Raw genomic sequence first — 23,992 nt, forward strand, 5'->3', positions numbered from 1 at the left:
ACTGCTTCAGAAGAAGAAAACACATCAAAATGGTAGAATTTAGTAAAAGTATGCAAAGAAGACCAAGTTGCTGCTTTGCAAATCTGATCAACCGAAGCTTCATTCCTAAACGCCCAGGAAGTAGAAACTGACCTAGTAGAATGAGCTGTAATCCTTTGAGGCGGAGTTTTACCCGACTCAACATAAGCATGATGAATTAAAGATTTCAACCAAGATGCCAAAGAAATGGCAGAGGCCTTCTTACCTTTCCTAGAACCGGAAAAGATAACAAATAGACTAGAAGTCTTTTGGAAATTCTTAGTAGCTTCAACATAATATTTCAAAGCTCTAACTACATCCAAAGAATGCAATGATCTCTCCTTAGAATTCTTAGGATTAGGACACAATGAAGGAACCACAATTTCTCTACTAATGTTGTTAGAATTCACAACCTTAGGTAAAAATTTAAAAGAAGTTCGCAACACCGCCTTATCCTGATGAAAAATCAGAAAAGGAGACTCACAAGAAAGAGCAGATAATTCAGAAACTCTTCTAGCAGAAGAGATGGCCAAAAGAAACAAAACTTTCCAAGAAAGTAATTTAATGTCCAGTGAATGCATAGGTTCAAACGGAGGAGCTTGAAGAGCGCCCAGAACCAAATTCAAACTCCAAGGAGGAGAAATTGACTTAATAACAGGTTTTATACGAACCAAAGCTTGTACAAAACAATGAATATCAGGAAGATTAGCAATCTTTCTGTGAAAAAGAACAGAAAGAGCAGAGATTTGTCCTTTCAAGGAACTTGCAGACAAACCTTTATCCAAACCATCCTGAAGAAACTGTAAAATTCTCGGAATTCTAAAAGAATGCCAGGAAAAATGATGAGAAAGACACCAAGAAATGTAAGTCTTCCAGACTCGATAATATATCTTCCTAGATACAGATTTACGAGCCTGTAACATAGTATTAATCACAGAGTCAGAGAAAACTCTTTGACTAAGAATCAAGCGTTCAATCTCCATACCTTCAAATTTAAGGATTTGAGATCCTGATGGAAAAAAGGACCTTGCGACAGAAGGTCTGGTCTTAACGGAAGAGTCCACGGTTGGCAAGAGGCCATCCGGACAAGATCCGCATACCAAAACCTGTGAGGCCATGCTGGAGCCACCAGCAGAACAAACGAGCATTCCTTCAGAATCTTGGAAATTACTCTTGGAAGAAGAACTAGAGGCGGAAAGATATAGGCAGGATGGTACTTCCAAGGAAGTAACAATGCATCCACTGCTTCCGCCTGAGGATCCCTGGATCTGGACAGATACCTGGGAAGTTTCTTGTTTAGATGAGAATCCATCAGATCTATTTCTGGAAGTCCCCACATTTGAACAATCTGAAGAAAAACCTCTGGGTGAAGAGACCATTCGCCCGGATGTAACGTTTGGCGACTGAGATAATCCGCTTCCCAATTGTCTATACCTGGGATATGAACCGCAAAAATTAGACAGGAGCTGGATTCCGCCCATACCAGTATTCGAGACACTTCTTTCATAGCCAGAGGACTGTGAGTCCCTCCTTGATGATTGATATATGCCACAGTTGTGACATTGTCTGTCTGAAAACAAATGAACGATTCTCTCTTTAGAAGAGGCCATGACTGAAGAGCTCTGAAAATTGCACGGAGTTCCAAAATATTGATTGGTAATCTCACCTCCTGAGATTCCCAAACCCCTTGTGCTGTCAGAGACCCCCAAACAGCTCCCCAACCTGTCAGACTTGCATCTGTTGAAATCACAGTCCAGGTCGGAAGAACAAAAGAAGCCCCCTGAACTAAACGATGGTGATCTGTCCACCACGTCAGAGAGTGTCGTACAATCGGTTTTAAAGATATCAATTGAGATATCTTTGTGTAATCCCTGCACCACTGGTTCAGCATACAAAGCTGAAGAGGTCGCATGTGAAAACGAGCAAAGGGGATCGCGTCCGATGCAGCAGTCATAAGACCTAGAATTTCCATGCATAAGGCTACCGAAGGGAATGATTGAGACTGAAGGTTTCGACAAGCTGAAATCAATTTTAGACGTCTCTTGTCTGTCAGAGACAGAGTCATGGACACTGAATCTATCTGGAAACCTAAAAAGGTTACCCTTGTCTGAGGAATCAATGAACTTTTCGGTAAATTTATCCTCCAACCATGATCTCGAAGAAACAATACAAGTCGATTCGTATGAGATTCTGCTAAATGTGAAGACTGAGCAAGTACCAAGATATCATCCAAATAAGGAAATACCACAATACCCTGTTCTCTGATTACAGACAGAAGGGCACCGAGAACCTTTGTAAAAATCCTTGGAGCTGTTGCTAGGCCAAACGGCAGAGACACAAACTGGTAATGCTTGTCTAGGAAAGAGAATCTCAGAAACTGATAGTGATCTGGATGAATCGGAATATGCAGATATAAATCCTGTAAATCTATTGTGGACATATAATGCCCTTGCTGAACAAAAGGCAGGATAGTCCTTATAGTTACCATTTTGAATGTTAGTATCCTTACATAACAATTCAATATTTTTAAATCCAGAACTGGTCTGAAGGAATTCTCCTTCTTTGGTACAATGAAGAGATTTGAGTAAAACCCCAGCCCCTGTTCCAGAACTGGAACTGGCATAATTACTCCAGCCAACTCTAGATCTGAAACACATTTCAGAAATGCTTGAGCCTTCGCTGGATTTACTGGGACACGGGAAAGAAAAAATCTTCTTGCAGGAGGCCTTATCTTGAAGCCAATTCTGTACCCTTCTGAAACAATGTTCTGAATCCAAAGATTGTGAATTGAATTGATCCAAATTTCTTTGAAAAATCGTAATCTGCCCCCTACCAGCTGGGCTGGAACGAGGGCCGCACCTTCATGTGAACTTGGGAGCTGGCTTTGGTTTTCTAAAAGGCTTGGATTTATTCCAGACTGGAGATGGTTTCCAAACTGATACCGCTCCTGTGGGTGAAGGATCAGGCTTTTGTTCCTTATTGTGAAGAAAGGAACGAAAACGATTATTAGACCTAAATTTACCTTTAGATTTTTTATCCTGTGGTAAAAAAGTTCCTTTCCCTCCAGTAACAGTTGAGATAATAGAATCCAACTGAGAACCAAATAATGTATTACCCTGGAAAGAAAGGGAAAGCAAAGTTGACTTAGAAGACATATCAGTATTCCAAGTTTTAAGCCATAAAGATCTTCTAGGTAAAATAGCTAGAGACATATACCTGACATCAACCCTAATGATATCAAAGATGGCATCACAAATAAAATTATTAGCATGTTGAAGAAGATTAACAATGCTATGAGAATTATGATCTGTTACTTGTTGCGCTAAAGCTTCTAACCAAAAAGTTGAAGCTGCAGCAACATCCGCTAAAGATATAGCAGGTCTAAGAAGATTACCTGAAAATAAGTAAGCTTTTCTTAGAAAGGATTCAATTTTCCTATCTAAAGTATCCTTAAAGGAAGTACTATCTGCCGTAGGAATAGTAGTACGTTTAGCAAGAGTAGAGATAGCCCCTTCAACCTTAGGGATTTTGTCCCAAAACTCTAATCTGTCAGAAGGCACAGGATATAATTGCTTAAAACGTTTAGAAGGAGTAAATGAATTACCCAAATTATTCCATTCCTTGGAAATTACTTCAGAAATAGCATCAGGGACAGGAAAAACTTCTGGAATAACTACAGGAGATTTAAAAACCTTATTTAAACGTTTAGATTTAGTATCAAGAGGACCAGAATCCTCTATTTCTAATGCAATTAAGACTTCTTTAAGTAAAGAACAAATAAATTCCATTTTGAACAAATATGAAGATTTATCAGCATCAACCTCTGAAACAGAATCCTCTGAACCAGAGGAATCATTATCAGAATCAGAATGATGATGTTCATTTAAAAATTCATCTGAAAAATGAGAAGTTTTAAAAGACCTTTTACGTTTACTAGAAGGAGGAATAACAGACATAGCCTTCTTAATGGATTTAGAAACAAAATCTCTTATGTTAACAGGAACACTCTGAGCATTAGATGTTGATGGAACAACAACAGGTAATATAACATTACTAAAGGAAATATTATCTGCATTAACAAGTTTGTCATGACATTCATTACAAACAACAGCTGGAGGAACAGATACCACAAGTTTACAGCAAATACACTTAACTTTGGTAGATCCAGCACCAGGCAGCGATTTTCCAGAAGTATCTTCTGATTCAGGGTCAACCTGGGACATCTTGCAATATGTAATAGAAAAAACAACATATAAAGCAAAATTGATCAAATTGCTTATATGACAGTTTCAGGAATGGGAAAAAATGCCAGTGAACAAGCTTCTAGCAACCAGAAGCAATAAACAATGAGACTTAAATAATGTGGAGACTATAGTTACGCCCATATTTTTTAGCACCAAAAAAGACGCCCACATTATTTGGCGCCTAAATGATTTTGGCGCCAAAAATGACGCCACATCCGGTAACGCCGACACTTTTGGTGCAAAAAGACGTCAAAAATGACGCAACTTCCGGTGACACGTATAACGCCGGAAACAAAGAAAAACATTTTTTGCGCCAAAAAAGTCAGCGCCAAGAATGACGCAATAAAATGAAGCATTTTCAGCCCCCGCGAGCCTAACAGCCCACAGGGAAAAAAGTCAAATTTTAAGGTAAGAAAAAAATTGATTTATTCATATGCATTATCCCAAATATGAAACTGACTGTCTGAAATAAGGAACGTTGAACATCCTGAATCAAGGCAAATAAATGTTTAAACACATATATTTAGAACTTTATATAAAAGTGCCTAACCATAGCTTAGAGTGTCACAAAAATAAGACTTACTTACCCCAGGACACTCATCTACATGAAGTAGAAAGCCAAACCAGTACTGAAACGAGAATCAGTAGAGGTAATGGTATATATAAGAGTATATCGTCGATCTGAAAAGGGAGGTAAGAGATGAATCTCTACGACCGATAACAGAGAACCTATGAAATAGACCCCATAGAAGGAGATCATTGAATTCATATAGGCAATACTCTCTTCACATCCCTCTGACATTCACTGCACGCTGAGAGGAAAACCGGGCTCCAACCTGCTGCGGAGCGCATATCAACGTAGAATCTAGCACAAACTTACTTCACCACCTCCATAGGAGGCAAAGTTTGTAAAACTGATTTGTGGGTGTGGTGAGGGGTGTATTTATAGGCATTTTGAGGTTTGGGAAACTTTGTCCCTCCTGGTAGGAATGTATATCCCATACGTCACTAGCTCATGGACTCTTGCTAATTACATGAAAGAAAGGGTATATTATGTTTTACAAAGTTTGGCTAATATAATGTTATATAATTCTGCACTATGTGCAGATTTATATAACATTATTTTTGAGGTTTACTGTCCCTTTAAATGTGCTACTGGTGCAAAACTACTGTTGCACACTGTTTGCCTCCTAGCTTCCTAGCTTGTAAACACAAATGTCTTTTGTATCTTCTTACAGAGAGCAGCTGGCAAAAGGAAAACTGTTGTTTGAAGTTTTTTTATAATAGAATTTGAGCAAATAGGTAAATCGGGAAAACAGGAAACCTTATTAGTGCATAGGCTGAACATTTTAAAAATTGGGCATAAATTGAATGATAGTTTACTTTCTTTGAAAAACATTTCATATAGATAAGAGAACATATTAAGGCATTTTGGTGTGAAATCAAAACCACTTGTTTTGTTATCATTTTTATGTAGGGTGACCATATTACCGCTTTAAAATGGGACACATGAAAAATACATGTCAGGGCTGTTTTCAGGGCTGTTTAAAGATATGTTTTGCATAAGAACCTTGACAGATGTATTTTTCATATGTCCATTTTTAAAGCGGCAATATGGTCAGCCTATTTGTATACAATGTGGTACTTTTACATTTAAAAAAAATGCTAAATGTGACTTAATAAAGCTTTACTTGGAATTCAGTGTTACAATTAAGTATTTTGCATACGAAGAGAGAAGCGCTCTACCAGGAACGAAAAACAGCTCATTAGCTTGTTCTATGACGATTTACCACCCAGGAGCAACCTCTTTTAGACCAGTGTGCTTTTCACAGAGGAAGATTTTCCTTAAGTATATCAGTCTGATCCCGCCAAGTAAGGTCGGTCCAGCCCCAAAATACCAGGCAATTCTCCTCTGAACAAGGAACATGACAATCCCAGACGATTTAAAAAATTGGGCATAAATTGAATGATAGTTTACTTTCTTTGAAAACCATTTCATATAGATAAGAGAACATATTTAGGCATTTTGGTGTGAAATCAAAACCACTTGTTCTGTTATCATTTTTATGCAATGTGGTACTTTAATGTGTTAGACAGAAGAAAATTATATTTAAAAAATGATAAATGTGACTTAATAAAGCTTTACTTGTAATTCAGTGTTACAATTAAGTATTGTTTTATCTTTGTTGAGCAAAAAAAGATTAAAATGTATATTTATTTTTAACTTTATTTCTGTATTTGATTACACTACTTATTTTTATGCTCATATATAGGAGTTGTCCTTTTTAGCCAGTGAACAACTTAAATTTGAGTATGTGTTTTATACTGCATGCATTTCCTCCTAGGTGCATTTGATGTGGGAGTTATTGATGTTTTCATAACAGACTAAGAATTGTAACTATTTTGTTTTTTTACTAACAGCACTATATTTAACATTTGACTTTGAAGGGATATAAAATCTAAAAAAAAATATTTTGTGATTCAGACAGAACATACAATTTAAAAAAAAAAAAAAAAAACGTTTCCAATTTACTTCTATTATCAAATTTGCTTTTTGCCATGATTTTTTTTGTTAAAAGGGTACTTAGGTAGATGTCTGGAGTACTACATGGCAGGAACTAGTGCTGTCATCTAGTGCTCTTGCAAACGGATAAAATGTTGGCAAAACTGCTTCCAAATAGTGGTCCAGATACGTGCACACTCCTGAGCTTATGTTACTGTTTTCAACAAAAGATACAGAGAGACTGAAGTAAATGTGATAATAGAAGCAAATTAGAAAGCTGTTTAAAATTGCATGTTCTATCTGAATCATAAAGAAAAAAAATTGGATGTCATATCCCTTTAACTCTTATGCATGCATATACATTTTTTTTGTAGCTTAATGTTCCATTAAAAGCAGATTTAACATACTTCAAAAATCATTTGAAAAGGAAATAATTAAACTCTCATCTTTGTTCCCAGCTTAATAAAATGAATGGACACTATCAGCGTATCAATTTTCTTTTTAAACTCCTTGAGAAACTCACTAACAAATGACGTTTAATATTTCAGAGAGACTGTAACAAATGACCACAATTATTAGTTTCATACCCAATGTGCTAGTAATTTTGCATTCCCCCTCCCATGTTTTACACAACCTAATTATATTAAAAAGGCAAAAAAAAAAAAAAAAAAAAAAAAAAAAAAAAAGTATATTGCAGGGTTTTTAATTACACATAATTAAACATTTTTATCAAAATCTCAAAATGTTACTGTCACTTTAACTTGAAAAAAATAAGCATTAGAGTCATTTTTAGGTTTAACAGCGTTCTCTGACACTAATGGCCAGATTATGAGTGGAACGCAAACATTGCGCGCGAGCGATAAGGGGTTTATCCCGGATGTTTGCGCTTGTTAAGCTTATCACTCATATTACGAGTTGAAAGTAAACTTGACCGCTTGAACGCTATCGTGATTTACGATCGAACGATAACAGCGTCCTCAGAGCAAAACACATCACAAAGTATAGTTACACTCGAAATTACACTATATAAAAAAAAAAAATATTGTACACAAAAGTTATAGGCTCAAAGATATGAGGTCTCAGCTGTTAGAGGCAAAGGGTTTTAACATTGAGATACATACATATACATCTAAAAAGAAATGTGTGTGTACATATGAATTTATTTATTTATATGTGTATATATGTATAAACACATAAATACATATGTACATATTTATAGACATATATATAAATGCATTGAAGCCCTTTGAAGTTAAGTAGATGAAAACATGTAAAAGCATATTTATGCAATATTCACATCTAATAAAGGTTTTAACTATGTATTTATTTAGTGTAAATATTTAATATTCCAATATTCTGCACATAGCATAATATGTTCAAAATATTTGTAAATAGATATTGCAATATATATATATATATATATATATATATATATATATATATATCGATCTTCAACAAAGGACTGCACTCACTGGATTTCCAAAAAAATACTTATTTATTAGGTAACGTTTCGGGGTTCGCAGACCCCTTCCTCAGACCAGAATAGACATGCAACTAAACACAGTGATTTATAAATACATTAAGCCCCACCCACCACCAAATCAAAACAGTGAATTGCGCCAAAAATGGGGTTGTCATGGTGATAACCCCTACACCCCTCAGTGCAACCATACTACTAATCCAAAAAGGTCAAATAAACCTCAGTATTATACAGATGCTAACATAACCATACAAGTCATTATATATGTCAATTAATAAATACTTATAGACATCTATGTGTCCCTGTTCAATCCTTAGTTAAATCATTAGATCAGAGGCAAAGGTATACTTAATGGTATCATAGTTAATGAAAAGCATTCAATCATATAAGGTAGATTTATACATATCAGTATATAGCAGATTTACATATAGCAATCTATAACATGCAGTCACAGGGGTAATAGAAATGTGTCAAATCATACCCGACATACACTGTTCACTTAACATAGTGGATTTATATTGTTGATCCATTCTGAATCTTATGAAAATGTGAGCCCTCCAAAACATAATAGCGGTGTTGTATATGCAGAGTATAAATGCCAACTCGTGCTTAAAAAATTATTATCGATCCAGATACCTCAACACAATTGATAGCAGCTCAGGCTCTGACAACGAGACCGGTAGCAATGACCAACGGTATCAGAATCAAACGCCAACAACATCACAGACACCTTTTTTAGGGGTTACAACGAGATCCGCAAACACAAGAGGTCAAGGCTGCACCCAAGGAGGGGGAACTATTGTGGACAGAAGACCCCCCCCTACCCCCAAGATGAAAAAACTTGACATTGTCATCAACCTAAGTGACAGAACTTTAGATGAGGGTGAAGTTAGCCTGTTAAATAAAGGTCTGACTTTTATCCCCACATTTGCTAATGATGACTTTGAAAACTTTTTAGACATACACAGATTCCAAAGAAACCTGAAATTAAAGGAACACTTTAAAGACACCCCCATGGAAAAAGAAATAAAGCGATTTAAACCAAAGAGCAAATTTGAACCTAAAGCATGCGGATCAAGTATTAAAACCTACACCAGAATGATTTGAAATGACACTAAGGAACTAGAATATATAAAACACAGACCCAACCTCAATAGAGCAGAGAGAATGGCACTTAAATCACTGTCCAATGACACTGAGATCGTCATTCGCCCAGCGGATAAGGGAGGAGCAATTATAGTAATGAACTATGACCAATATCACAAAGAAGTACTACGCCAATTAGATGATCATCAGACTTACAAAAAACTTACCCGAGATCCAACTAACGAGTTTAAGAGGGATATTGATAGTGTATTATCTGAAGCACGACAGCTGAACTGGATCAGCTTGGATGAATATAATTTCCTCAACACTATGTACCCTATTCATCCAATTTTGTATACTTTACCCAAGATACACAAGGACCAAAAAAACCCTCCAGGGAGGCCAATCGTGTCAGCTAGAGGGTCCCTGCTACAACCCCTAGCAATATTCATTGACGTCCTCCTACAGCCCCTAGTAAGATCAATGGACTCCTACATTAGGGACTCTGGTGACCTCATTACCATACTAAACACCATGGATGAGATTGGCAACAATTACCTTTTGGTCACCATGGACATGAGAAGTCTGTATACTGTCATCCCCCACACTGATGGATTAAAGGCGGTTGCACTAGCTCTGACACGATTCCCTTATGTGGGACCTCCGATCTCTCTGATTCTTGATCTACTGGAAAAATGTTTAACCCTAAATTACTTTCGTTTTGATAGTACATTTTACCAACAACTCATGGGGACAGCAATGGGGTCAAATATGGCCCCATCATATGCTAATCTTTACATGGAACACTATGAGCGTGACATCATAGACGTGTACAACATAGATACAGTAAGACACAACAATATATATATAGACAATGTCTTTCTAATATGGCAGGGCACAGAGGACTCATTGAATGATTGGGTAACAAGACTAAACGCACTTGAGTCCCCTATTAAATTTGAACTAAAGTATGATCTGAATTGCATTGACTTCCTAGACCTTAGAATCTACAAGAAACAGGACAAACTATTTACTACTCTCTATACCAAGCCTACGGACCGGAATTCAATACTCGAAGCAACCAGCAACCATCCTCCACACACCAGAAAGGCGATCATAAAGTCACAGATGATCCGGGTATTAAGAAACAACACTGAAACCAGCAACCGTGAAACACAACTACAAATGATGACTGAAAAGTTCCTACAAAGAGGATACAAAATACAACTTATACAAAGTGTTATAGATGAGGTGACCACCCAGGAGGGAAACCAGGCCAACCGTCTGGAACAGACTAAAAAAGAGAGGATGATTTTTACCACCACCTACAATAAAAGGAAGGAAAGGATGGCACAGGACATCAGAAAGAGATGGGAGATCCTAGCGACAGATCTGGGATTACCTTTTGAACATATGGATCCTCCCATAATGGGGTACAGACGTGGAAGGAGCCTTAGGGACCTACTCATGTCCACAGACCTACAACAATGCTATATGAAAGAACAATGGCTTAAAACCAAGAAGAAGGGCTTTTATAGATGCCTGGGATGCACTACATGCAGTGGAATGATCCCATGTAAAGTTTTCAGACATCCACACACGACTCAGAAGTACACAATAAGACACTTTATCACCTGTACAACTACTCATGTGATCTACCTGTTAAGCTGCTGTTGTGGCCAATTTTATGTTGGAAAGACGACGGACAACGCACGACTGAGGATGGCTAATCACAGATCTGCCATAAGGAGCGCCTTGGATAAAGGAGCATCGGACCAACCTGTGGCAAGACATTTTCTCTTGGCCCAACATAGAGTTACTGACTTAAGGTTTATCTTAATTGACCATGTTCCAGCTCTCAAACGAGGTGGAGATAGGGATACAACCCTACTCCAGATGGAGTCTAGATGGATCCATAGTCTTGGTACCCTATACCCCAATGGCCTGAATATGTCTAATGACTGGCGCTGCTTCCTTTGATACTAATATTATCCTACTACCTCCTAGTCCGCTCGTGTGATGACACACCTGGTGTGATTCGCCCGCAATGGTGGGACACAAATAATGGCTGGACTATTGTACGGATATTACACACCAATTTGACCCTGCTTTGTCATACTCTAGGTGGTTAACTAACCAGTGAGCTTCATATGCCCTAGTGTGATACACACTTGGTGGGACCTACTTAATAGTGTTTTATGGACCGGTTTGGTGGCAGCACACAGAGGTAAGCAGGTCACATTAGCACATGGCATATGGGTAATGGAGGGGTACCTTGGATACTCTGGGACTGGTTGAAGGTCACTTTGTGGACCCTGTATAGATGGACAACAACCAAACACATGAGTGGATGGACACATACATGTCTATAGTCCTAATTTTATATTGATAACACGCCTCTGTTGATAAGCTAAGGACATCAGGGCTAAACTTTGATTGCCATTTATAACAGTGAACCAATGATATAGTGTGAGGTTCCGCTGTATGGACAACTGAGGGTCCAGGCACAAGGTCTCATGCTTTATTGTCATATGTCATATGTTTATATATTTGTATATTTGTATATTTTTAAATGTATATACGCAATATGGATCACCCTGTTTTGCTTAATTGTCACCACACACATGTTAATCATATGGTAGAAATATACTGTAACATTTACAATACAAATGCATCCCTCTGCATCTCTAACAATAGCTGTAGGACTGTGTATATCTCATGGCTCTTAATTGGGCAGAGTATAACTCTTCAGTGTACACACCTTGCTTTACCTTTTTACATACAAAGTTATGCCGATGTGAAAGGAGGCTGCTCAAATGTGACACAGCTTTGAACATTTTTTCCTAGCTGACATAAGGACAATAGGCTGTGAGGATCGCACACTATTTATATTTAGATGGCATCAGGGTTACCATGACGACGCGTGAACACACACGCATACGTCATCGGCTTATGTAAATTAGCCATGCGCTAGGCTAATGAACACTACAGGCGCAGGAGCTGTTCACTGTTGGCGCCTCTTATATTACAAAGGCTAGACATAGTAGTCAGGCACGATCCTATCTATACAACACTTGGGGCTTGTGCTGATACAAAGTAAGTGACCTTTTTGATACGTTTCATAAGGTGGGATGGCAGATATCGGCATAAGGCTTTTGTGTACATAGTTTTTAAGCACGAGTTGGCATTTATACTCTGCATATACAACACCGCTATTATGTTTTGGAGGGCTCACATTTTCATAAGATTCAGAATGGATCAACAATATAAATCCACTATGTTAAGTGAACAGTGTATGTCGGGTATGATTTGACACATTTCTATTACCCCTGTGACTGCATGTTATAGATTGCTATATGTAAATCTGCTATATACTGATATGTATAAATCTACCTTATATGATTAAATGCTTTTCATTAACTATGATACCATTAAGTATACCTTTGCCTCTGATCTAATGATTTAACTAAGGATTGAACAGGGACACATAGATGTCTATAAGTATTTATTAATTGACATATATAATGACTTGTATGGTTATGTTAGCATCTGTATAATACTGAGGTTTATTTGACCTTTTTGGATTAGTAGTATGGTTGCACTGAGGGGTGTAAGGGTTATCACCATGACAACCCCATTTTTGGCGCAATTCACTGTTTTGATTTGGTGGTGGGTGGGGCTTAATGTATTTATAAATCACTGTGTTTAGTTGCATGTCTATTCTGGTCTGAGGAAGGGGTCTGCGAACCCCGAAACGTTACCTAATAAATAAGTATTTTTTTGGAAATCCAGTGAGTGCAGTCCTTTGTTGAAGATCGCTGTGAATATTACTGATCTGGCACCCTGGTTGCTGACTATATGACATTGTGAGTGCAGATACACATGGAGGATATATATATATATATATATATATATATATATATATATAAATTCTTGTATGTGAAGAACATTGGAATGTGAAATACTCATATTTTCATGTCCGGTTAGCGGACATGAGAATATGCAATCAGGTTTTGTCTATTGACTACTATAGGGGAATATGTGTACGTGCACGCAATATGCTTTTTGTACTCGTTGGGTTAGCGAGCAAGCGAAAACAGTTTATGTTCAACTCATAATACGAGCACAACCCAACAAGTGCAAGAAGCTTACTCGAGCGGGAGCGTTAGATATCACTTCACTTGTAATCTGGCCCTAAACAGGTTAAAAATACATGCAATGTGACTTTCTCTCTTTAACTCTCTCTCTCTCTCTGTCTTTCTCTATTTCTCTCTTTTTTTCTCCTTCTCTCTCTCTTTCTCTCTTTCTTTCTCTCCATCTCTCTCTCCCTCTCTCTCACACACACACAACACACATTCATTTCATTTTAATATTTTTTTTTAAATTTATTTAGTGTTTTAAAATAACTGCTCATCTATTTTGCATGCAATAAAAACATTTAAAAAGGACCACAAATGAAAGTAAATAGCAAATACAGTTGTTTTTAATTAGCTGATTAACATGATACAAATGGATTTGAATTTATTCAACAATCAAGAGTCTAAAAATGAATATTCAAAGAAAGATAACTTGCCACTGCACCTTGTGGATGGTACTAGTCAGCTTTATACTGGTATTATTATTATTATTATTACTTTTATTACTAGTATTTTGAATTAGAGCTTTTCTCACACCAATACGTTTTCCTTTTTTATAGGATGTTGCATTATTTTTAGATTTTTTTTATATATAAAACACAAATTACATGAAGGCTTCTTATTAACCAACTTTTAAAAATCCATTACTTTGGTATATACTTTTACACAACAATAACATTTAAATATATAATGGTGAATTATGTATGTTCTGATAAAATGTTAGTAAACAGTACAATAAGTACAATAATTTTTTTCATATTTCTTGTGATTTCTGTAAAGATCAATAACTAATACTTCTATTCTGATCATTGGTGCTTTTAAAAATGTTATCTCTAAAATAAAAGAGTGGAGCTTTACAGATACTGGAAAGACATTATCCTGCATTTTCTTTAGCACACATTTAATTAAAAACAGATTTTCTATTATAATGTTAATGTCATATACTTAATCTTAGACATTCATGTTTATTGATAATAGCTGGTTGACAATGGTTTGAGATGGCTTGCATTTTCCCATTAAAAAAATAAAAATAACATTTAGTGGTAATATATGTAAAGGTTCACATATAGCCCTCCATTTACAATTCCTTTGGAGCCTCCAATCGCTTTTGCAACTCCACTCTCTACTTTCACGCAATTGGTTTGTTAGTCATCCCAGATAAATGAGTCCAGGTTGTTTGACATCAGAGTTGTGGACACGTTAAGAAGCAGCGGTCAGACAACTAGTGCTTCTTAACAATCAGTAAGAGGGCTGAATAAAGAGCTTCATAAATGGGGGCCTTACAGTACTTTTCAACCTCACAATATACAAAACATGTAAATGTCAATATGCAATTCACTTAGCATCAAATTAAATACTGAGATGGTCTTATAAACCCTTAGACTGTTGTGACAATAATAAATGCACAAATCCACTAGCCCCTGCTTATTGTTAACTTTTACAGTTCAGTGTGGAAAGTTAGGGTTAGGTCACTCACTATTCTCTAAAATTCAGTTCTTCCACATCTTTTTGCATGAATATTCGGGGATATTTGTTTCCCTGGACATTCGTCTGCTGCACTATTCTGTATTTGTGGAACATTTACATTAGTTTTTGTTAAATTAATCTAAATGTTGTTTTGCTACAGGTAAAAGTTCACCTCTAGCATTATAGTTACCTCTAGTGCGCTGGAGAGCCATGCTAACTCTGATCCTTCTTTTCAGAGCCCCAGGCTTATGGTGGTGAATCCCAGGTCCTCCAGTGAGATAGAGGTAAATATTTAACCCATTAAAGGTAATTTAAAAAAAACAAATAAATACTGACAAATTTCTTTGGTATTTTTTTTATTTTTCTATAAATTTCATTGGTGCATTCATTCAGATGTTTGTTTTGTGAAAATGAAACAAATAGCCATTTTTCGATACAAATGCACATCTCTATTGAAATTAATGTTTTGTGTTGAATTAGTGCTATAGCATGGCTCTCCAGCGCACTAGAGGTAACTATAATGCTAGAGGTGAATTTTTACCTGTAGCAAAACAAAATTTAGATTTCTTTCTTCTTTTTTTCAGATAAATTACTAAGGGCAATTTTATCATTCTCCAGATGAACAAGGTTTCTAGGTAGGGAAATTGTCTGCCCAGGATCACAAGGAGCAGGCAGCATTTGTTGGCCATATTTATCACTGCATGATCAGTTGGTCATAGCATTCAGTAATCAATAAAACCAAGAGTAGGGTCAGCACAACTGTACGGTGCCCGTGTGACTGGAGTGTACTGCTCAACCCCCTCCAAATATCAATAAGCACAAGTTGTCACCAGGACCTTATCTTCAAAGCAGTATAATATTTATTAAGACATAAAAACAAGATGTACCCCTTAGTCATGCTTAGCATGACTAAGGGGTTAATCCCCGAACGTTGCTTGTTTTTATGCCATAATCAATGGCGCCAGGCACAGGGATTGTCAATTATGCTTTGGATCAGTTTGGGATGTCAGAGAGCTCCAAGTAGTGCACTGCTGCTCCTGAGCCTATCTAGGTATGTATTTTCAACAAACGGTACCAAGAGAAAAAGTGAATTTGAGAATAGAAGTAAATTGAAAAGTCTCTTAATGTTGCATGCTCTATCTGAATCATGAAAGTTTAATTTTGACTTTCATGTCCCTTTATTGATGTTGACATATATATATATATATATATATATATATATATATCTTATTTAGAACAACAAGTGAAGTCATGCATTTTTGTTATTTTATGTAATCCTTTTTAGAATCTATTCCATGTGTCTACTAATCTTTCAGTATACAAATTCTGCTTTATCAAGCGGGTAATGCAGTAAATTAAGGTGAACAGTGAGAATGCTCCTTTAGTGATTTGAGAACAACCCTGTGGCTCGTTTAAAAAAAAAAAAAAAAAAAGCAGCGCCAGACAGTAGGTTTATGTAGTACAAATTCAGACAGAAAGAGAAGCGCTCTATTAGAAATGAACAACAGCTCAGTAGCACAGATGATCATTTCAGCCTTATTTGGGCCTCTCGTCAGTGAGGTGCAACCAAATTCCTCTAAATACATTGTGTGCGATTAGGGTTTTTTTCAACTTTTTTTACTCTATTGACTTCTATGGGGGAATACGTGAATGCCCATGTGATATTCCAACGCGCAATCAAAAACAGTTTACTTTCAACTCATAATATGTGCGCATCCCGACAAGTGCAAAAAGCTTAATTCTAGCGCAGTTAACACTCAAGTGGGACCATTAAAAACTGCTCCACTCGTAATCTGGCCCTAAATACATTAGATGTAATTCATCTCTTTTCAGTAGTACAGCATTTACCAACAACAGTTCTCAAGTACCATTAAGGTCAGTTTTTAAGAAGTCTTCTTCCTAAACACAGGTGAGGATCAATCACAATGATTGAGCTGCAGATGCTTCAAGACTAGAACTGCAAAACAGCCTAAAGGAAGTACCCCTTCTGATTTAAAAACATTGAAGTCATTCTAACAGCTTGTAATTGCTGAGGATGGAGTGTGTAATACTGCACGAGCAAAGTAATTATTTTCAGATTCTGACCCCCTGCAGTCATTCTCCTTTACTTGAATCACAAGGGAGATTGAAGAGGCTAAGTTTCCATTTTGCAATTTATTTTTATGATGAAATAATTGATATCAGAGAAAGAGTAAAGGCTCAACACATTTGATTATTTTTCAAAGGGGAAACATGCTTATTTATTGTAAGTGCCCGTTAAAGCTCTGAACTGGTAATTCATCAGAACATTGATGCTAAATATGATCCCATCATGGGTGCATCAGATACTATCAATAGGTAAATTTATGTCTTAGGAAAATAAGAAAAATCCTAGATCTCTGCAAATGCTTGTATTCATTAGTAAACTGAGAAACCATTAAAGGAACATGTAACATTTTTTTTTCTTTCATTATTCAGAAAGAGCATAAAAATTTAGCTTCATTCTCTTTATATCCTTTTTGAAGGTGCAGCAAAGCACTACAGGGAGTTTGCTGAGCAGATGTACTAAGAGGCATATGTGTGCAGCCACCAATAAGCAGCTAGCTACCAGTAGTGCTTTGCTTCTGCTGAACCCTACCTTGGTAAGCTTTTCAACAAGGTATACAGAGAGAATGAAGCAAATTATATAAAAGAGGTAACATGTAAAGTTGTATAAAATTATGTGCTATGTCTAAATCATGAAAGAAATTTTGGGTTTGGTGTCCCTTTAAAATGTTATTGTAGCATAATAAAGGTGAGTTTTACACTATTAGGAGATCCCATGAATTTTCAGATACTGTATTAGATAAACGTATAATTTAATAACATATTTTATCTTTTGCTACAAAAACTCTCTACACCAACTATTATTATTACCATAAACATTTTAAATGTATTCCGCCTTACACACATCTAGAGATCAATATTGGATTGAAAGCTCATACTGCATGAAATAGATGGCTACAAAAATCTCCCATATGGTGACAATTTCACTAGTCTCCAGGTAATATATGCTTCACATTTATGAACCGAGTGATTTATGACCTGCACAAAGCAGTTTATTATCTAGTGTGGCAGAGTGCAGACAATAACTTATTCTGGACAGACATATAGAAAGCTCACATACTCTTCTCTAAACTGAGAACGATAAAAGACAGATGACACTGCTTAAGAGGTAATCCTATTGCATAAATAGCCATAGATTTTTAAAGGTTGTTATTTGAAGTTTGCAAACATTTTTCCAATGTAAGTTGCAAATAAAAACAAATAAGTTGGTTATAGGTGTTTATAAAATATAAAAAGGAGTATTGCTTATTTTTGTATATGCCAAGAAGACTTAATAAAGCTGTACTAATTTGAACCGATAAGCAGGAAGTATGCAACAGAGACAGTTCTATTACTTTAAATTTAAACAGCTTTACCTTCCTTTTCTAGGTAAAAAATAATAATAATCATGTTTAAATGCTGTTTTTTTCATATGAATGCTAGATATACATATGAGTACAGTGTACCTTTAATAAGAGATACTTCAATGTTAAAAAAGACCATCTATGGGGCTGTAGGTACCACAATTATTTTTATAGCAACCTTAATGCTCAAAGGTGTTGACAGGTATATATTTTCAAGTCCGATGTATGAGTTTGACCTTCTTGTCTTGATACATAGCTTTGTGCCCAACCTTTGGTAGCACCCTAACATATTGAGGATTAAAGACAAGACTGATAGTGACATGTAAAGAAATGTTTGTATAAAGAAAGGTAAAAACATTTTTTTGAAAAACACGCTGTTTATTGTATAATTTTAATTTAGTTTAGTCCACTAGAAATAGGTCATATATTAAAACCATCTATATATTGAAAATACATTGTCAATAAAGCAGTAGATTCTAATACAAGATTACCTTGTGAGATTAGATAAAAGATGAATGATTTTTTGCATAAAGGTTCACAAGAGGAATGGGTTGAGAATATTTATAGTTAGCAACTACCTAGCATTTTGAAATAGTTGACATTTGATGAGTAAAAAGTAGTTGTATTGATTGATTAATGACATTTTAAAACTTATGTTGTTTTCTTTGAGACACCTCAAGTTTCAGGATTTTCCCCCTAAAACAAGACATATTAGAAAATGATTTATTTGTTTGTTTTGCCTTTTCATGGATCAATAGAACCAAACATGAATCAGAGGGGAACGTTTTAGACTGGTGTGAACTGAACTTTGAATTTATCAGCTTTAACTATATGTAGCTAGTGTAACAATATTATTCATTCTAGTCCCTCAATAATATTTTGATAACATATCCAAATTAAATAAGCAACCTTAAAATGATTAATCTTTTATATTAAAGGAACATTAAACACTTTGAGATGGTAATATAAAATGATAAATTGTATATATGAAAACAACTTTACTTTCATTATTTATTTTGTCTTATTTTCCTTAAAATTGTGAGCTTTTCAGTTCCTATTAGAAATGGAAGTGCAGAACACTATTTTATTCCACACAGCCTTTGGCTGCACACTCTAGTGACCTATTTATAACTGTCCCTGATTGGCCACAGCAGGAAAGGTAACCTAAGTTACAGCATGGCAGTTATCATTGTTTTATAGACACTAAAACTTGAATCTTATTTTGTCACTATTTAAACAACTAATGAAAATGTATCAAATACATCTACATGTTATTCTCAGACTAATCTTTTCTTTCAATGCATTATACTATCTAACATTTATTTAGTGTTTAATGTCCCTTTAAATGCACACAGCATTTAAAAAAAAGTTAGTCCATTATGCATAACATAAGTTTTAGGTTTATTGATGCTGAGCAAGTGTGTTTATATTGTAGAATTCATACCATGTGTTATATTTATAGGTTGGGGGCACAATAAATAAACAACTGCAGCATACATATTTATTGATACACAGCTTATAAGAGTTTGTATTACCTACTTAATACTTGTTATCATGCAACATAACATAGACATTCTTTGAGTTCAAGATATAGACATTGCTATTTAAAATGATAGAAAAGCAATGTTTAGCCCTGCGTGTGATAGTGAAAAACCAACAGGGATGTACTGAGTGTCTTCATGGGCTGCTGTAAGTCAAAATGATCTGTCTCCGGGCACAATCACAACACATCTGGTTATTCATATCAAATGTGCTTTGGAGACATGCCCTTGCTCAATCTGCACATATTTTAAGTTCTTTATATTACCAAGTGACAGCCACTGAAGGATCAACAATTCTCACAAGTTCAGCTAGAGACGCTTTATTGTAAATGTCATGTAAAACTGGAAGCTTCAGTGTTGGGAAATTTGAAGAAAATGAAAACAATCAGTGCTGATAGGCTTTATCTGTTTGTTTGTTATTGTGTACATTTAATGCATTACTTATGGTGCACAAGGTGAAACTGCCCATATGTAATTTTGCATAATTATAACTTATATACCTATTTATGCAGCACTGGACCAAGTCCCATTCTTTAGCAAGTTTTTTGTTTTTTAAAATGATGGTAGGGAACAGTAACCGATCAGAGGCTTTATTGTCTGACATTTTAAAGAAAATGGTAGCACCTTTCAGTCTATGGGGCCGATTTACTAACCGTCGGGCGGAGATGATTCCATATGTGATTTTGCATAATTATAACTTATATACCTATTTATGCAGCACTGGACCAAGTCCCATTCTTTAGCAAGTTTTTTTTTTTTTAAATGATGGTAGGGAACATTAACCGATCAGAGGCTTTATTGTCTGACATTTTAAAGAAAATGGTAGCACATTTCAGTCTATGGGACCGATTTACTAACTGTCGGGCGGACATGATCCCATATGTAATTTTGCATAATTATAACTTATATACCTATTTATGCAGCACTGGACCAAGTCCCATCCTTTAGCAAGTTTTTTTTTTTTTTTTAAATGATGGTAGGGAACATTAACCGATCAGAGGCTTTATTGTCTGACATTTTAAAGAAAATGGTAGCACATTTCAGTCTATGGGGCTGATTTACTAACTGTCAGGCATACATGATCCGCTGTAGCGGATCATGTCCGCCCGACATCGCTGAATGCCGACAGCATACGCTGTCGGCATTTAACATTGCACAAGCAGTTCTGGTGAACTGCTTGTGCAATGCCACTCCCTGCAGTTTCGCGGCTAGCACGAGGTGTCAATCAACCCGATCGTAAGTGATCGGTCGGATTGATGTCCGCCACCTCAGAGGAGGCGTACGAGTTAAGTCGCAGTGGTCTTAAGACCGCTGCTTCTTAACTCCTGTTTCCGGCGAGCCTAAAGACTCGTCTGAAAACAGGGGTATACGGCCCCATTTGGGCCGTGATAAATTGGCCCTATGTGTTACCATGGAGTATGGAACTGGTGCTAATGCATTTACACACAGGCTTTAATTGTTTGACTTGTTCTTTTCTTTCTTTGGAAAAAAAAAGTTGAAAAACAGATGTAACAGAAATATGTAACTGTAAATTACAGTTATGCAAGAATAACGTGTGTGTGCGTGTGGAGGGGGGTTTAATGAGCAGTTCTAACCTATGCACAAATAGCTAAAAATAAAACATTCTACTTAAAGGAACACTCAAGTCAAAATAAACTTTTATGATTCAGATAGAGCATGCAGTTTCAAGACACATTCCAATTTACTTCCATTATCAAATTTTGCACAGTCTTTTTATAAACACACTTTCTAGGGAACAAGATGCTATTGAGCATGTGCACAAGCTCACAGAGTATAGGTATACTAGTCTGTGATTGGCTGATGTCTGTCACATGATACAGGGGGTCAGACAAAAGGAGGAAAAAATGTCAGAAAAAAATCTACTGCTTATTTGAAATTCAGAATAGGTGTTAAATCATTAAATTTTAATTATGCAATTCTACTGCACTAAATGGTCCTAACACCACTGTTGCTTTAAATTAGAGCTAATATTTGAAATAATTTGCTCTAAGACATAGTTATCTACTAATATTTCATGCGTTGTTCTAAAGTTATTTTATTACAAGTGTGTAGAATACTAAATAAAATATTTGTGCCATGTTAAATTCACAAAGGAATTGTGAGACATAACAGTGATAGCTCAGACTGTCAGAGGTAAATATGTAAACAGACACTGCTTGGTAAACTGTATGACTTGTAAAATGATTATTTCCATTTCTATGATGTTAGACAAATATTGCTATTTACTAAATCTTTATGTGTTTGGATCACTTGATTAACATATTAGGCAAACACGCCAGCATTCCACAGAGAAATGAATAGGATATACAATCCACAGAGACAAATAACATACACCAGCATTACGGAATTACTATTTATTAATTGTGGAATGGTAGTTTCATATAAGTACATTTAAAGTTGGAACAAACTCTTGAAAAATATAATTCCATACTTAAGCTGGCTGTTTGAGAAGAAATGGTTGAATTAATCTCTTTATTACAGACTTACTGGGTGAGGTTTCCTTTGAAAAAATAAAATGCGCTCTTGTAGTTCTCTCCATTGCTGCATCCCCCCTTCTGGTAAGCAGAGGAATTCAGAGCGGGGCTCTGAGTTCTTTTCTGCAGTGCACAAAGTGGAGGTGGTGTCACCTCCATCGAGAGCTCTTAATCTCAGCAATCGTCCAGTCTGTAACAGAGATAGAAATGATCATAAACAACCTTCACAATTACAGGCAAACATATAATCTGGTGACAGTGCACCTTTAACATGATCAGTAGGGAAGCATTTAACATTATAGTGCTAGAAATGCATAGTTTCTGCTTTATATTTTAACATCAGTTTGAAGCAAATTATTTTCCTTCAGCATGCGCTATACTAGTGGTGGTGAACCTATAGAATGATGTAGCACTCAAAACAAATTTGCTGCACCCTGGCTCTAGACTACAACCATACTGTTTAGTATCATTAGATGCAACTGCTTAATTTTTTTTTTCTTACAAAGATATATACTTAGGCCTCCAATTTAACAATAGGTGGGTAGGCAAGGTTCACTGTTATCAACCTCATCCACCCAGTTTTGCGGCTAGCGGGCATCACCACGCAGCCCACATTTAATATTGCACAATGCGCTGATTGTGCAATGCTACCCCTCTGCTTGTGTGCAGCCAATCGGTAAGTATAAATCTACAGGCAAACTTTTAATGAAAATGAATGTAAGTGTTCTACAAATATTCAGTATTTGTTTAGTTCAAAATTAAATGTATATGGAATAGTGCAGCCAATGAATATTCAGGTAAACTAATTTACCCAAACCAATTTTTTCATGGCTGCACATGTCTAAAGATCACCATTTGTCAAGGTGAGCTCCTGCATCCTAGAGGATAAGGGACTCTTCATTTGAAAAAAACAACATTTATCTTTTTCAAGGGAGTTCTTTTTCACTTGTCCCTCTAGGTCATCCATTGGGGGATACAGGCTCCATTAGAGATTTCATCAACTCAACCAAAACTCCAGTTTGGCTGAAGATACAAGAGAATGCCATGCATTAATGCCATATTAATGCCACATAAAAAACAAAAACAGTGGAGTGAAGGAGCTTAGAGTTAAAATGAGAAACATATCATAAAATGAAAAAAGACAACATTATTTTCAAAATTCTTATCTAAAAATTAGAAAAATAAATAAAACTGACAGTGTACTGTAAAATAATATTTCCCTTTTTGTATTTCTTATGACTTGTTATACCAGCTGCAGAGTATAAAGTAAAATGAATTTGAAATAGCTTGTGTCTGTTTATTTTTGTATATGAAATAGCTGGTGTTGTTCTTTGAAACCACAGAAAATTAAAATGGGTTGAGTTAGCAGGGAAATCAGATCTCATTATTTTATCACTTTATTTACACACACATTTTTCTTAATATTATCTCTGTCTGTATACCAAAGCCCATTTCTAAGGGCCAGATCATCTAAACTTCACCAGATCAAATGTGTTTTTTCTCACTGATTCTTGCAGGGATAGTCCTGGTGGAATTATCATAAAAATGGGCAGTCCCTGCGAGTGGCAAGATGTCTCCTATTGAAAGAAATGGA

General features: G+C 36.0%; 1 protein-coding gene across 1 annotated transcript in view; it reads right to left on the reverse strand.

The window, feature by feature from the left end:
- Positions 1–23,992, reverse strand: part of ZNF385D (zinc finger protein 385D) — a 538,925-nt gene that overhangs the window by 216,861 nt on the left and 298,072 nt on the right. The window contains exon 3 of the mRNA XM_053714223.1: positions 22,412–22,588. Within this exon, the coding sequence (XP_053570198.1) occupies positions 22,412–22,588 (177 nt within the window). The remainder of the gene's footprint in view (positions 1–22,411; positions 22,589–23,992) is intronic.

The sequence above is a fragment of the Bombina bombina genome, chromosome 5, assembly GCF_027579735.1.
Source record: "Bombina bombina isolate aBomBom1 chromosome 5, aBomBom1.pri, whole genome shotgun sequence".
Classification (NCBI taxonomy): Eukaryota; Metazoa; Chordata; class Amphibia; order Anura; family Bombinatoridae; genus Bombina; species Bombina bombina.